General features: G+C 39.7%; 1 protein-coding gene across 2 annotated transcripts; it reads right to left on the bottom strand.

Moving 5' to 3' along the window:
• Positions 1-10,168: 10,168 nt before the first annotated feature.
• LOC115752000 (transcription factor bHLH3) lies at positions 10,169-12,704 on the bottom strand. 2 transcript variants are annotated; one of them, XM_048282357.1, is made up of 2 exons: positions 10,432-12,704; positions 10,169-10,255 (listed from the first exon to the last, which is right to left on the bottom strand). In XM_048282357.1, the coding sequence occupies exon 1, from the start codon at positions 11,976-11,978 to the stop codon at positions 10,455-10,457; it is 1,524 nt and encodes a 507-aa protein (XP_048138314.1). In that variant the 5' UTR covers positions 11,979-12,704; the 3' UTR covers positions 10,169-10,255; positions 10,432-10,454. The 2 variants fall into 2 exon arrangements, with proteins under 2 accessions (XP_048138314.1, XP_030545878.2); XM_030690018.2 differs by having other exon boundaries at positions 10,169-12,046; positions 12,087-12,703.
• Positions 12,705-14,987: the final 2,283 nt, after the last annotated feature.

Below are 14,987 nucleotides of genomic sequence, written 5' to 3'. Positions count from 1 at the left end.
ACCAATTCTGAACAGGGAGTACAACCGCATGTGATACATTGAATGAACAAGAATGGGGTATAACAGATGATGAAAGGCAAGCCATTTCTACACACGTTCCGCATCATAATCCCCAGTGAGTTGAGCGGTAGCTAGGCTCCGCATTTCACAAGGTAAAAGGTTTTCTCGCAAAAGGTACGATAGCCGAGGTGACAGAGGCATTCATTTTTCTATCCCAAACACTACAGGTGATCCATTGATTAACCCTTTTGAGCGGTGGTTTCATTTCTTTACCCCTGTCAAGAACCACCCCATATCGGGGTTTAGACGAGGAAATTCTACCAACAGAACGAGGTAAATGGTTAGAAATTTTCTTGCTCGGACTAACGTCAATTTTCGGGTATTTCTTTGCATTTATACTCAAAATTTAATTCAAGTGCCTTAGGATGACGAAGAGCACTCATTTCTCCGTCCTACACACTATGTCCTTTGCGTAGCCCACTTGAGCCTACAAATTCATTTCATAAATCCTTGTTGGTGATCATTTGCTCATCCCAAGACGAAGATGTCATTTTCCCAAGGGCCAGAGTTGAAAAGAATTGGGTTCACAAAGAACTCGGATGAACATTTCTTGTATGCTAGATTTTTCATGTGATGTTTAGCATAATTTTTGTTTGTAAATACTTATATTGTTGTAATTTCAAATCATGGGATTGTCCGAATCATGGGATTTGAAAAAAAAAAAGGAAGCAAATTCACCTGAAGAAAAGGGTCCGCCCCAAAAAAAAAGAGCAGAAAAATTCAAAAAAAAGGGGAAATCTCTTAAAAATAACAAGCTCTCTCTAAAAAAAAAAAAAAAAAATGGGAGTCGGAAGTAAGAAAAACAAAGGCGATCCCATAAGGAAATCCCGGGCATTAAAAAAAAGAAAAGTGCCTACCAAAAGCAAGGCCAATGTCCATTCAAATTCTTGTATAATACTTTTGAATTTTCAAGTGTACATTTTTGTATGTAGTTTGTAAATTTCGATATGTTTGCATGTTGTTTCTTGTAAATCCCCAATGGAGTTTGATTTGAAAAAGGACTCCCAAGAGAGGTTGGTTTGCAAAGTACAATTCTCGGTAGAAAACTACCATCTCTCAACAGCAATGGTTTCCTTTGAATACTGTTCCTGAAGGTCAAGATCGGTGACAAGTCAGCAATGATCACCAACATCAAGCCTTTCTCATACATCTTCCGAGCCAAAACGAGCCTTTTTGTTCCTCGGTCCCCAATCCTAGCCTACGTTACAACCCTTCAAAGTCTCTTCTGATTATGGCACTTGAGTTAACGTAGAGTTAAATGATTTTAAGCATCACTCGAAAAAGTTCGAGCAAGATTATTTCTCTCTCATTTTTGCGGGGTTCTTGACTTGTAAACCCGGAGCAGATGATGAAGAAATTCATTTCAGCAGCCTTGACTCAGCTAGAGTCCCATTTGTAAACCTTTAACGTAGCCCTCATTACGGTCCTAATCAAGACCTCCAGATCGGCTCGGTCGTATCAATTGCGAGATTACTCAAATCCTTGTCGAGTTCGATAATCGTAAGATTGAGTGATTTTTCTTGAATCCCGCAGACAGATAAAAGCTTTCTTGAGAGTGAGAGAAAGCCCTTTCGACCCCCATTCAACTCACATTTGAGGTATTCATAACGTGAGAACCTCCCCGGACAGAATTGGTAATGCGAACTTGATAGAATGGTTATGCATGAACCATAGTATGAGTTATTGCATTATACGCATGTTATTTCTAATCATTGCAAGCTCGGCAGAATAGTTTTGCATGAACTCATTGTTGAATATGTTTGCACATGTTACCTCCGACATTCTATGATAGGTAATGCATTCCCGATGTTCAAGTTCCCTCCCAAGGTCTTGAAATTCATCCAAGGATTGAATGAGCAAGTTCTCCGGCAAATGCCCACCAGTGATCTTTCAAACCTCGGAAGTACCTCTTCAACCTAAACCCTTCCATGGGAGTGAGTAAAAGTCCTTTCCGACAACAGGTTCGTCATTTAATGCGATTATGTTTTGTTAAAAGGACCAGACTTATTTCCTTATTGACAAATCCCCATGGAGCTTTGCAATAAATAAAAAAAAAAAAATTTCAAGAATTTGTGGACGTGTCATGTTGTGTTGACAATCGATCATGTTCATCTCAAGGGATTAAACAGGTACGATGCAAGCAATCTACCTCGTTCCTTGATTATTCATTCGGAGAACCCAGGTAAGTTTTCCGAACCTCTTTTCAAATTAATAACTCTTCCGATATAGTTGTTATGATTTAATTCAGGCAATATGCCCTTTTCTTACTTATCGATTCCATTTGGTGGTACTCCTCTCAAATATTGTTCAAATCAGCAATATGCCTCTCTGTCAGACGTGAGACATATGCAGATCTTGACATCTTATCAAATCATAACGACGTAGCTTTATGATTTCGGTCTTAGATCACGAAGACATATGCTGGTGATCTGACCTTTAGTCGGCTCATAATGACATAGCTCTATGATTCTCGACCTTTTATCAAATCATGACGACATAAGCACCCATGATTTTGATCCAAACCAAATCATAACGACGTAGCCTTATGATTTTGGTTCCCATTTGTCAAATCGGAAGACATATGCAGCGATTTTGACATTTTATCAACTCACAACGACGTAGCTCTTGTGAACTGATTTCACTTCTTCGACTCACAACGACGTAGCCTTGTGATCTCGAAGGACACACATATCTTGCGTGTCCGCATTAGGGAAAATCTCCGTAACGGATGGGCCCAAACCTAAGATCCTTGCACAAACTTGGAAATTAAGAGAATCATCAGCATTATGAGGTATTTGACAACAGTATTCTCATATGCAATCCATGTAGATTTCACATGTTATTTATAATCTCGCATTTCATGCATCATTTGTTTCACGTAAAAAATGGGATTCAAACCCACCAAAAATACTATCACCGCATTAGCAAAATTTAAGTTGCAACTTGTCTTTGAGCGAAACCTCTACGAGCTTCCACTCAAAGAGGGAAACGCCTAAATTTTGACTAAACTTTTCAATCATTTTTGCATAGAAAATTAGAGCTAATCTTTTAGTTCTAGACAAAAATAATTAAGTCATTTTCATTCATGCATTGCATCGCATTTATCCGGATCGGCGGTGCGAGATCGAGCTTAATTTGTCGGCGATTTGGACTTAAACGATGGGCAAATTCTAGCAATCCATGGACATATGTGCCGAAAAATTTAAAACAATTTTGGAGCTTATATTTTAGAAAAGGCTTTATCTAAAATGCTAATTATTTGGAAAAGCCTAATTAAGCCACAATTGACATGAAAAAACTAGCCCATCTATAGGGCTAGGCCAAAATTTTCAGCTCATTTAAGGATCAATTTGCAGTACACCCTTGGGGACTTAATTTAAGTTATATCTTGAGCCCGGGTTTATTTTACAAAAATTAAGAAACTTTAGGCACTTGATTTGGAACACTTTATCTATAAATACAAGTACTATGCCTAGGGTTGAGGGGCGACTATATTGAATACATGGCCGAATGAGGAGAGTAATTCACGAGAGGGGGAGTCGCCTTCTTCTTCTTCCTTGCAGGATCGGAGGCCATCCACGGATTGATGCACGGCCACAAGGAGGGTGACGAAATTGGCATTGAAACAAGAGCAAAAGCTCTGATTTTCTTCTCCACCTTTTAAAGGGCCACATAGGAGGAAGCACAAAAAAAAACCCCAACTCACGAGGTCTTCAGGACCAGATTCCACGAGCTCGAAAACATGAACGAGGTCCCTCAGGAACCTGCGGTGCCCAATGATCCCACGACCAGATGGCTTCGTCACCAAGCCTTCTCCCTCGCGGTGAGATTCGACGGACATAAAGTCGATCCGATGAAGTCGCTGATCTGGAGTTCCCCGCGAGCCAACCAAAGGCGGACGATTAGTTGCGATCCGATACGAAGCAGTCAATCCAGAGTTTCCCGCGAACCAGCCACTATGAGCACAAGAGGGTAGTATGGATGTTCACAAAAAGCCAAAAAGGGGCGACTTTCTCCAATCATGGACTGACTTTCCACTTATTTGAAGGACGCAGCCACCATGGGTCCTGTTCATGATCATTTGTCCTTGCTTGTTGGCATGCTTCATTATTCGCCAAGTTTCTTTTTTTGGCATTCCCACGCTAGATGCAACAGAAGGAGATTTGGCAAAATTTTAGATAAAAAGCTATTGAAGGAGTGTGGAACGATGGGCAAAGTCACGTTCAGTCAGCTGGGAGGAGGTGTTCATGGTAGCCGATTCGAGACAACGCTATCCATGTCCCTATGGTGATCATTCTTGTGCTTGACTTCCCCCAATATTGCCGTACGTCCTTTTGAAGACTTCAGCAACTGCACATCCGAAAAAATGGAGGAAGGCTCTTCCATAACCCCAGCAGATACGATTTGCCAAGGTCCAACCGTCCCGAAGTCCAGACACCATGAGTAATTCGGAATCCAAGAGTCGCATGCCACGCGATCCACAAGCTCGCAATCCAAGTCGTGATCGCAATCCATCGGATATCCGTCCAATTGAAAATATCACAAATTAGGTAACAATCGCAAATCGAATATATCTCAATATATTGTTACCTATTTCGAATTATTATGCCTATCTCTTGAATATTTGACATCTTTTGTTGCTCTATTTAAAATTTCCGAATCCTAAGTATATCGGATAAGATCACTCAGTTGGGGATTCAAATATATCTTTAAAATGAGGAATTATCCAAAAAATTTCAGATCTCGAGAGATAACTTTTCTGAATTAAAGATATCAATCCTTTGTGGATAGGAGCTTATCTCCTTGAAAATTCTAGAATTTTTAAGATTTCGAAAATTCAATAAATATTTGAACATTTTTAAACAAGATTGCCTATAATATATGCTCCCTTGTGCGACCCTTCGGAATATTAAATTGCAAGCCTTAACCATGATCTTATGGGGTGGGACGGCAATTTAGTATAAGATTATTCGCCCTTTGCGAGAGGGACGTTGATATCTTATACCACTATCCGTATACTAGCCGAATCCCCGAGAATGTAGCGAACAAAATCCGCCTAGCCGAATCTACGGGAATGAGAAGATTTATCAAAAATCGGATTTAAAGGTATATTATGGGCATTTTTGTTTAATTTTGTTCAAATTCATCTGTTTCAATTCAAAAATTCGAAAAAATAAAAAAATGGAAAATCCAAAAAAAAAATGAAAAATTGAAAATAAAAAAGAAATCAAAATCACAAATCATCAATCGAAAAGGCATTTTCAGAAATTTGGTACCGAAAGGGTGTTAATTAAAAATTAACATAACCAAGTCCCCGAACCCTAAACCTCGGTTAGCGAAAAAAAGTATTCTCCCGTACTTTATTTAGGTATCTAATCTACCTACCAAAAAAGATTAGTGGCGGCTCCTAAATTAAAAATCAAACCTAAGTTGCAAATTGGTAGGGCTTGGGAGAGCCCGTATTAGGTTAGTTAATTCATCTAATTAACCTAATAATCCATTAACCTAAATTAATTTTTAGGTCGCGACACCAAGAAGCTCTCGTAAACTTAGATTCGCGATAACATTTTGTTCCGGAAAATTTTCAAAAAAGTCTTAAATTTATTGCATTGATATCAATTCAGTCTTAAACCTTTTAATTGTGCCAATTGAGTCATAAACATTTTATATATTGTCAATCAAGTCCTAAATATTTTTAGTGGAATGACCAATTCTCCTGGCACAGGCCTCTACTTGGTGCAAAACAACGCACAGAACTAGCAAAGACATTCAAAATTAGTGGATAACCACGTTTTCTTGCGCCACCTTCCTTGACATTGACCTATGTAATCCTAATTCTCATACGAAGTATAATTACATCGAATTAAGAACCGCTCCCCACGTGACCCCCTCGTTATGTGCATGCAACATATGAAAACTATAAAACATAATTCTCGCATTTGACCCGTTCATCCTTTCAGAATTTTCTTCTGTTCCTCTCGAGCAGAAATAGTCAACGTTCAAAACACGCCTCCAAAGAAATTGAAATTCAGACACGGCCTGTATGGTCTACAAATACCAACACACGGGCACAAACCCTAATCAAATTCCTACGTCCTCAGCGACAACATCGATTGATCCAACCCGAAAGAGAAAGAACAATGAAGTTCCAGAGAGCAATTCTAGCGTCCATTCTTGTGCTTTTGCTGCTACGATTTGAACCCAATGAAGCCTGCAGATCGCTGCGCCAAAGAGATGAATACCGAAATCATAACCCTCAGCACTTGCTCAACGTATTGCAAAAGGGCCCGGTCCGTCCTCCCGGGAACGGGTGCAGCTACACCCCAAACAGTGGAGGGGCGCCTTGCACGCAGACCAGGAGCTTCGCGGGCCACGCCTCGGTGGCTGCTCCGGTCGGTCATGCCATTGACAAAGAGATGGTCCGATCCAGCGTGGCTGCAGATAGGAAGTGAATGAGCATTCATCCACAAGGACTTCAAGTTGCAACACTAAGGATTCCTTCATTGGAAATCTTCCCTCATTCTTTCCTCTCTCTCCTTCTCCGTCGTTTAACGGACGAAATTGCATATCTTTTTTTTCCGTGGGTGTGAAAAGTGAAATTTAGGCCTGTGAAACAATAAAGGGAAAAACATTGTACAACCTATAGAAATTTTTTTTGCATCGATCAAATGTAAAGAGATATAGTTGACATTATACAATTTGGGCTCGAGCTTCATCATCGGCTGTCCTATTCCCTCTCCCTATCCAAGAAGATGCATTTTGGTTGATGAGCACGAACCACGATCAGATAGCAGTCATACGTACACCTTGTTCTTGATCCATACCATGTTTAAATCATCACATCTTGATCACCTCATCATCGACAACTTACCACGTTGAGCCGCTTTTGCATTCTTTTTATGCCCAAATTATTCAAGGGAAAGGTTTCACTATGGCGGGCAACGAAAGCACGGCAATTTGGACGCGGCCGTCATTCACACTCTTTATCACCCAAAGATCTCAAATTGGCCGTGATTATCATACTCTCTCTCTCTCTCTCTCTCTCTCTCAGAGAACCGGTCGGCTCTGTATTCGTCGACTAAGAGGAGCGAGATCTTGTGGTGTCAATGAGAGTGAAGTCGAATCTGGCTGTGCAATGGCCTGAACTCCATGGATACACAGAACGGGAGACAAAAAAAATGTGGCAGTTCATGAGGGGAAGAGATGAGCGAACATGATGTCGGCAGAGTTGTTGGGATGCAGTGCTAACGGTGCGACATTTGCCGGCAGTGTTCAAGCGACTGTGGTAGCCCTTGCTTCAACAAAACCCCTATAGCTGATCAATCATTTACATGGATCTTATTGTGTGTTTTCTAGTCTGTCTTCTACTCTAGTACGGTTCTGCTGTTTCATAAAAACATATGGATTTTCTTTTAGAGCATTACATTACCAATCCTCGACTCAATTACCTACAAAAATATGTTCAGTTCCTTTGTAACTTAACAACATTTTTTGTTTCTACAAACTTCTATTAATGTTTCTTACAAATGCCTCAAATTTATGAATAATCATAGCTGTACCATCTTTTCTCCCGTTAAGTTACCATGTAATTTAAGTTTGCCAACTCATATTTAAGTTGCATAAGTTGAAGTTTTTTTTTTTTTTTGCTCAAAAGCTATCAATTTTTATTTGTTTTACATACAAACTCGCTAAATTTGCCAACTCTTTCTAGAAAATTACCAACCTTGCTTAGATTGATTATCAACTTTTGTTTGGTTAAGTTACTAACTAGTTTAGCGTTACCAATTTTATTTCAGTTAATTATCGATATTTATTTGATTTTAAAATTGTCAACTTTTCTTATTTATAACCAAAAAATAATAATTTTCTTATCTTTCACCAAATTTTATTTACCCCTTTTCGTTAAAATATCTAATCAAAATTGGCAATGATTACATGAAATTACTGACCTTCCTGAGAGTGCTAGAAAAATTTGGATTAGTGATGGGTGACTTTTGTAAGAGAAGAAACCGAAACTCGCATCCACAAGAAAACTGAGCCAGGCCCACCGAGGAGGTTGTCCCTGCCTTGGTATTTTTTTCTTTTTGGAGTCGACGTCTCCTGATTGCATTGAGCTGAAATAAATTTAAAGAAAAACAAAAGCAATGAAAACATGGTTAACTTCTCATTTGACCAAAACAACACAAACACTAAACTAACGAGTGAAAGAGCAAATACGAAATGAAATGAAATTGCTCAGCAGATTCCAACAAAAAGGAGTGAATGAAATGAAGTTCGTTAGGGTAGGGTGTAAAGAGAGAGCATTTATTTGTTTATTTCATGCAACTTGAAGAGGGATCGTTTTCTCAAAAAATGATTTAGAATGGACATTGTCTCAATTATGAGTTTGGAGCAGCCAACTTGATCTCAAATAAGTCCCCGAGCTCCTCGTGCATTTCTCGTGCATTTCACAAGCATCTTGTAAATATCATTTGACGAATCTTGATTCCTCATGTTGCATAGCTTGGGTAAAGATTTTTCCACTGGTAAAGATAGCGATCACTTATGGAGTGCTCAAAGATAGTCGATCAATATCACTCATCTATCGATTGATTTAGTATAACCGGCATAAATGAGCATACAACATAATAGAGTTTTGATTAAATGACCCAAGTTGCCAATTTCCTAACTACCTCAAACGGCCGAGACAATTTATTGTCTCTATAGTTGCAAGATCTCTAACAAATTAGCTGAAAAAGACTAGACAAATACCTCTTGATAAAATTTCAAGGATATTGTGGTGGCACCTCGAAAAAGCAATGCCAATAATTTGAAGACATAGCATACGCAGACACTGGTACGTGTTTAATTACATGATTTATCTCTCTAATTTTTTCCCTATAATTTCGTTGAAATCTAGAAATTCGACATCAACAATTTGTGTGTGGGGCAGTATGAGTATGTAAGTCTCGTGAAGGTGGAGCTTGGAATGGAACTACTAAAATGGGCTACGCAAATCGGGCACCTACGAGTTTCCTATGTCGTTGGGCTCCTCCGAGGACCACAAGTTAATTAATAAAAGTGTTCGACCATTCAACCACTGAGACAAGTCTACGCCAGCAAGCGAGTGGTGAAATGCCGCAAGAATTATCTCGACGTTGTACGCAACATGTGGTGGAACAACACGACGTTCTTCAACCCGCTCGCTTCTGCTCACTATGATTGCCAGATGCAAAGCGAGCATACAAGAGTAGAGGATGGGCGCGCGACATCCACCATTACGAATATACCGAATGCGAACAATGCATTTGCCATGCAGAGACAAAGATCCTCTACAAGTATTGCAAACGCCCGTGGTCGCAAGAGGATTATTTTGTCAAGGCAACCTAGTTTTTCACAAGATGAAAAAGAAGAAAAGGTTGGAAAGGGGAGAGAGTATAGCCAAATTTGACGAATGGAATGTCGAAACTTTAGGAATTATATATGAACAAAGATCTTTGGTTCTCGCGATGAATATTGTGTCTGTCGTTTCAAAACTTGAGAATCATATCAACAAAGATCTCTTGTAGATATTCCAGAAACACCTCTAGTCATCACATGATTTCGGACTCTCTCCATGTTGCTACTTGATCTTATATTTGTCATCCATTACAAGCTATGCTATTTCAATCATCCATCACCCGCTTCCTTTTGCACCCACTCGATGCTCCAATTGTATGTGAAAAGCATAGATGGTGCTGCTATTGTGATACGGAACGCAAGCTCGCGACACCCTAATCTTACCTCTTGCAAGTCAATACTAACTTCACTATAATTATTGTTAACTGGGTTACCAAAAGAAAATAGAAGAAAACAGAGAAGAAGAAGCAGAGAGTACTGCTGATTTCATGCACTAGCAACCAAAGTCCCCACGCTAATGGCTACTGGGTTTGCAGAAGATCAGAGCAATGACTGTTGGCACGAAAACACCGATTCACAAATCACAACATGTGGCCCGTGCATATCGAGTATAGAAGAAATGACGTAAACGTAAAAATAATAGCTAATTTTGTGCATCAAACTTGCCAATCTGAAGGTAACTAAGGCAATCTGAAGGTAACTAGCAAACATTGTGAAGAACAAAGGATAGTAAAAGCTAACAAGCTGACAATGACCGAGTCCAGAGGTTCAAACGCTACAATTGAAGCCATCCTTTATTCTTCCGCGTCAACATACTACAGGCACATTAACAGAACACTCTGTAACATCTCAACCTTACAAGCTTGTCCAACAATTTATATATCAATACAAACAATCACCTGTCAAGATATGCATCTAAGTTTACTAGTCACCGACCTACATCACTCAAACATCTCACAAACGAATCCAGGGCAGGTGGCAAGATTCACTTCACACATGGATTTGAAAAGTTGAGATTACTTTGAAAGAGCAGCCACAAGCTTCTCTTTCAGTTGCTCAACGCCCCCAACTTGAGTCCTGATGGAGAATGTATGCATGACTCCAGTACCATCCTTCATGGAGACATCACATTCTGGAGCAACCTGATGATTTCTCAAAGTTTTTATTACTTCAGAAGCTGGATGAGCATCCAAGGGACAGCTCACTGTCACAACTGCATCCTCATGTCTCATCTGAACATCAAAATCGGGCACTAGCTGCGGTTTATGCTTATCGTTAACCATATCCTTCTCGGTTTCAAGGGCCTTGATTTTCATTTGGAGATCATTGATATACGTAATGGCATCACCGAGAAGCGATGCCTTGTCCATCTTGGAGATGTTGGGAACGACAGCTCTCAATGCATAAAACCGTTGATTAAGCTTCTCTCGCCTCTGGCGTTCTGCTTCCACGTGATTGAGCGGCTCTTCTCTCCCATTAGCAGGCTTCCTTCCTCTTTTCCGTGGCTTTCGGTCATCAGCATAGGGAGATGACTCGTCCTTGTGTTGCTCCAAGCCAGAAATTCTTGTCTGAGGACTGAAACCCCTCATGACAATTTGGTTTGGATGTGAAAATAATTTTGCCTCATTGTCGCTAGGATATCCATTTGATGTACCCCCGTGGAATTGATTTGAATCAACTCTCTGTGCATCAAAAGTTTCTGAAGCAAACATGGAATCATCTTCCACCTTGGGGGAGAAGTTGATGGTCACTGATTGAGACTTTACACCGCCTAGACTCAATTCCTGCCCAAAAATTTTCGGCAGAACCTTTGTTTTGTTAGAAGCAGGAGCTCCCAACAATGCCCTCACCATCTCTACAACATTTTGTTCTTCTGGAATCGCTTTGACCGAACCAAGCTCCACAACACCATTCTTCAAAGGCACAAATGCCACCGTCTGAAAGCCAGCTGACTTTGCAAGGAATGACCTCAATTGATAATGATCCAGACAAGTCGGTGCATCCGAAGCCCAAATTACTCTCTTGGACTTCAAAGATCCCATAGGGCCATATGCAGAATCGGACTGAAAAGAGAAGTACATTGAGGACAGATAAAGCATCTCCACATCTGAGACTCCATCTAACCTTTCTGCAAAATTATCGTCCCCAGACCGACCAAAACTGCTATGAAGCTTCTGCAACACCAACTTGTTCAATTCCTCCTTTTTCTCAACTCTATCCGATCTGACATTTTGGTGGGAGCTTCCATCTTCGGCTGCGCCAAGCTTTGGGTCACAGCAATGTCCATCACCCCAAATTAAGGAGATTCCGCCAGATCGTAAGCTTGCAACATGCCAGAAAACAGCATAATTCCAATTAGACCCCTCTACAAGCTGAGCTAGCCCTTGTTGCACACCCAAATCACCAGGCAACGTAACATCAGACGCAGCATTTCCAGAAGATATCAAAAGCTCGCATGCCTCTCTACCCACCACAGACTCAACCACCATCTTGTCATCTTCATTTGCCCAAAACTTCTCACCCATTTTTTGCTTCCACATTTATGAAAACGAAAATCCCAATCCCTCCAAGGAGAACAGATGATCGACTAATCGAACCTCTAGCGAAACACTATCCAACAAATTATGAAGCTCCAAGGCCTCTCGAACAGCATCAACAAAAGCTAAGACTTCAAGAGTCTCAAATCTGCCAACCCAGCGGAATTATTTCGCAGTTACTGGTGAAGATCCATATGCCAGGCAACAAAAATATAGCAGGAACACCTCAAACCCTTAATTTCTAACCCAAATTTAAGCCCAAAAACCAGATCTTTTTCAAAGAATTCGCTGATCGAAGAGATCTTGAATCACGAGCATAACAAAAGAGGACTACCCAGTAAAGCAAAAACCAGGCTCACACAGTAACACAGACCCACCGAAGCCTCTCGAGGAGTGATAAAAGGAAGGTCCTACTCCGAAAATACCTGAGAAACGTTCTAATCGAGAAGAGGAGCCAAAACCATCCTCAGTGACGCAATACCAAGTGTACCTGCCGCGCTTGGAGGAGGCTCTATGTCGTTGATCTTCGAGACGCTCGGGGGTCACGCCTGAGCGGACAACGTTGGATTCATAAAGAAAATCTTCGATTCGTGTTCCTGGGCCACAATCAATTCAAGATCGAACTGGGAAACGCTTCGAAGTCCGACCATTTATCCCCCCCTACTTTCCCAATTCTTGACCAGACTCCCCTGTCCTTTGTGTAGCGTTGTTTGTGATTTTCATTTTTCTCGATAAGCATTAACCGCAGGCGATAATAAGTCCACGACATGTTTTATGAGTTACTGCACACAAATCACGTGCTTATAAAATCGCAGACATGATCCTCGAATTTATCTCGAGTTCCAGACATCGAGGGCACTATTACAGCCACTCACATTCACAGTCGGATGACTAAGACACCTGTCTTGAATTAGTTTTTCAATCGAATTGTTCATGAAAAGTTTTTTTTTTTTATTGGGGTGGGGTCGAAAAATTGTTCATGAAAAGTTTTGTAGCAGGAAGTTTTCATATTTGGTAACACTAATGCGAAATTTTTGCGCCCCCCAAATCTCGTCTTTCTCAAGTCGTAGTCTCAAAATAGCTACCCATCTACTTTTTCTGAGAGCCCAAAGCTCCTCTGCGAAGATTTTTCAAAATCACCGTTAGTGTTGTCAATTTACGACAAACTAGACCAAAAAATTAGCACACCTTCTTGGGGAGGTGGGAAGTTCGATCTTCCATCTTTTCGAGAGTTGAGTTGAGGGTGAGGACGCGTGACGGAGCAAGATTTTACAACTTACACATAACGCACACAGTGTGGCTCGTAAAATAGAATATGATATTATAGAATCAAACAAGAAAAAATGGATTATGAACCTATTTCTTAAAACATATATGACAGGCTAAATTTCTATATAGGTCAGTTATATTTAATAATGGATTTAAACATAATATGTGTGTTAATGGGTTGTAAATGAGTTTACAAATTATTTAGACATAACTCACCTCTCTCTCTCTCTCTCTCTCTCTCTCTCTCTCTCTCTCGCGTTCACTCACTCAGCACTCTCACCTCGGTTTCGGTACAAATTTTTCTAAATTTGGTTAAATATGAAAGTATTTTAGCAATATAAGTTTGGTTGGGTAATGGTCACTAGATTTGCATCGCATGAAATTAAGCCAAAACGGGTTAAATTAGTCCATTTGGGATAGACCAATCTCGACACGACTCAATCCCGATCCTCCCCATCCATTTGAGAGGTATACGACAAACCGTATGTGCTCATCTCAAAATGGACATGCTAGTATTGTATTACATGACTTGGCGCATGGAACATTAACATCGTAAGAGATTGTGCAACTGATATGTGTCGGCTTCAATTAGTACAACGTTGTGAGTTCGACGGGCCCAACCCCTTTGAGTCCAAGATTTGGGCCTTTATATGATGGACTTTTTTCTTTTAAGTAATCTTATCTTTCTTACAATTAAATATCCGAACTGGATTTTAATTTTTTATGCAAGATGAAATATCAGTATAGTGATTAGTTCTAGTTTCTATTAGTAATAAAGGACCAATACCCGAAAAAACCCTCAATTATAGCTTATGTCCTAATTATATCCAAAATCTTTTTTATCTCATAAAAAATCCAAAACTTTCACTTTTGTTTCAATTCTACCGGCCTAACACTCAAAAAAAGTCAACTTAAGCACTAGCCCCAAGTATATCAAAAAAAAAAAAAATTTGTCTTATAAAAAATTCTTAACTTTTACTTTTGTCCCAATTCTACCACCGTTACCCTTCGATCCATAATTACTGTTAATTAATCCTACGTGGCATTTTCACATTGTTAATGAATTATATCTCAACAAAGCTCACATGAAAAAACTCCTAACACTTAACAACCTAAAGAACTATTAGACGTGGAGATTTGAGTCGTTCTTGAAATCTGCTATTTTCGAATTTCGAAATTTCATTGGTAAGTTCGGTGAAAAAATTTGAGCCACATAGGATTAACTAACGGTGATTATGGATGGAAGGTTGACGTTGTTAGAATTGAGACAAAAGTAAAAGTTTGGGATTTTTTATGAGATAATATTTTTTTTTATATAATTGGGGCAAACGCTAAAGTTGGAGATTTTTTTGGGTATTAGGCCTAGTAACAAACCTACCGTTTTGGCACTTGAAGAAGAGTAATACATATATGGTCTATTTAATCAAGTTTCTTTCTTTTAAGGATTGAAAGATATATCATGCACATTCTTTTCATAAAGAGGAGGAAAACGGTATTGGAGAGTGGGGATGATCTATGGTATTCTCATCATTGATTTTTGTTTTCCACTTTCAATTATAAAAAGAAAACTTTCCTCTATTGGGGAAATTGAGAGAAAATCGCCCGACTTAGCATATAATTTGGCAAGGTCAGCGCCTGATCAAAGTAGCCCGTGGTATTTTTATGGATTTATGGATAAGTAGCTACATATTGTTTTTGTCTTGATGAGTAAAGTTGACAAGAAGAGAGAGAAGGGCCAAGTAT

The sequence above is a fragment of the Rhodamnia argentea genome, chromosome 7, assembly GCF_020921035.1.
Source record: "Rhodamnia argentea isolate NSW1041297 chromosome 7, ASM2092103v1, whole genome shotgun sequence".
NCBI lineage: Eukaryota > Viridiplantae > Streptophyta > Magnoliopsida > Myrtales > Myrtaceae > Rhodamnia > Rhodamnia argentea.
This window is presented reverse-complemented; position numbering and strand designations above follow the sequence as displayed.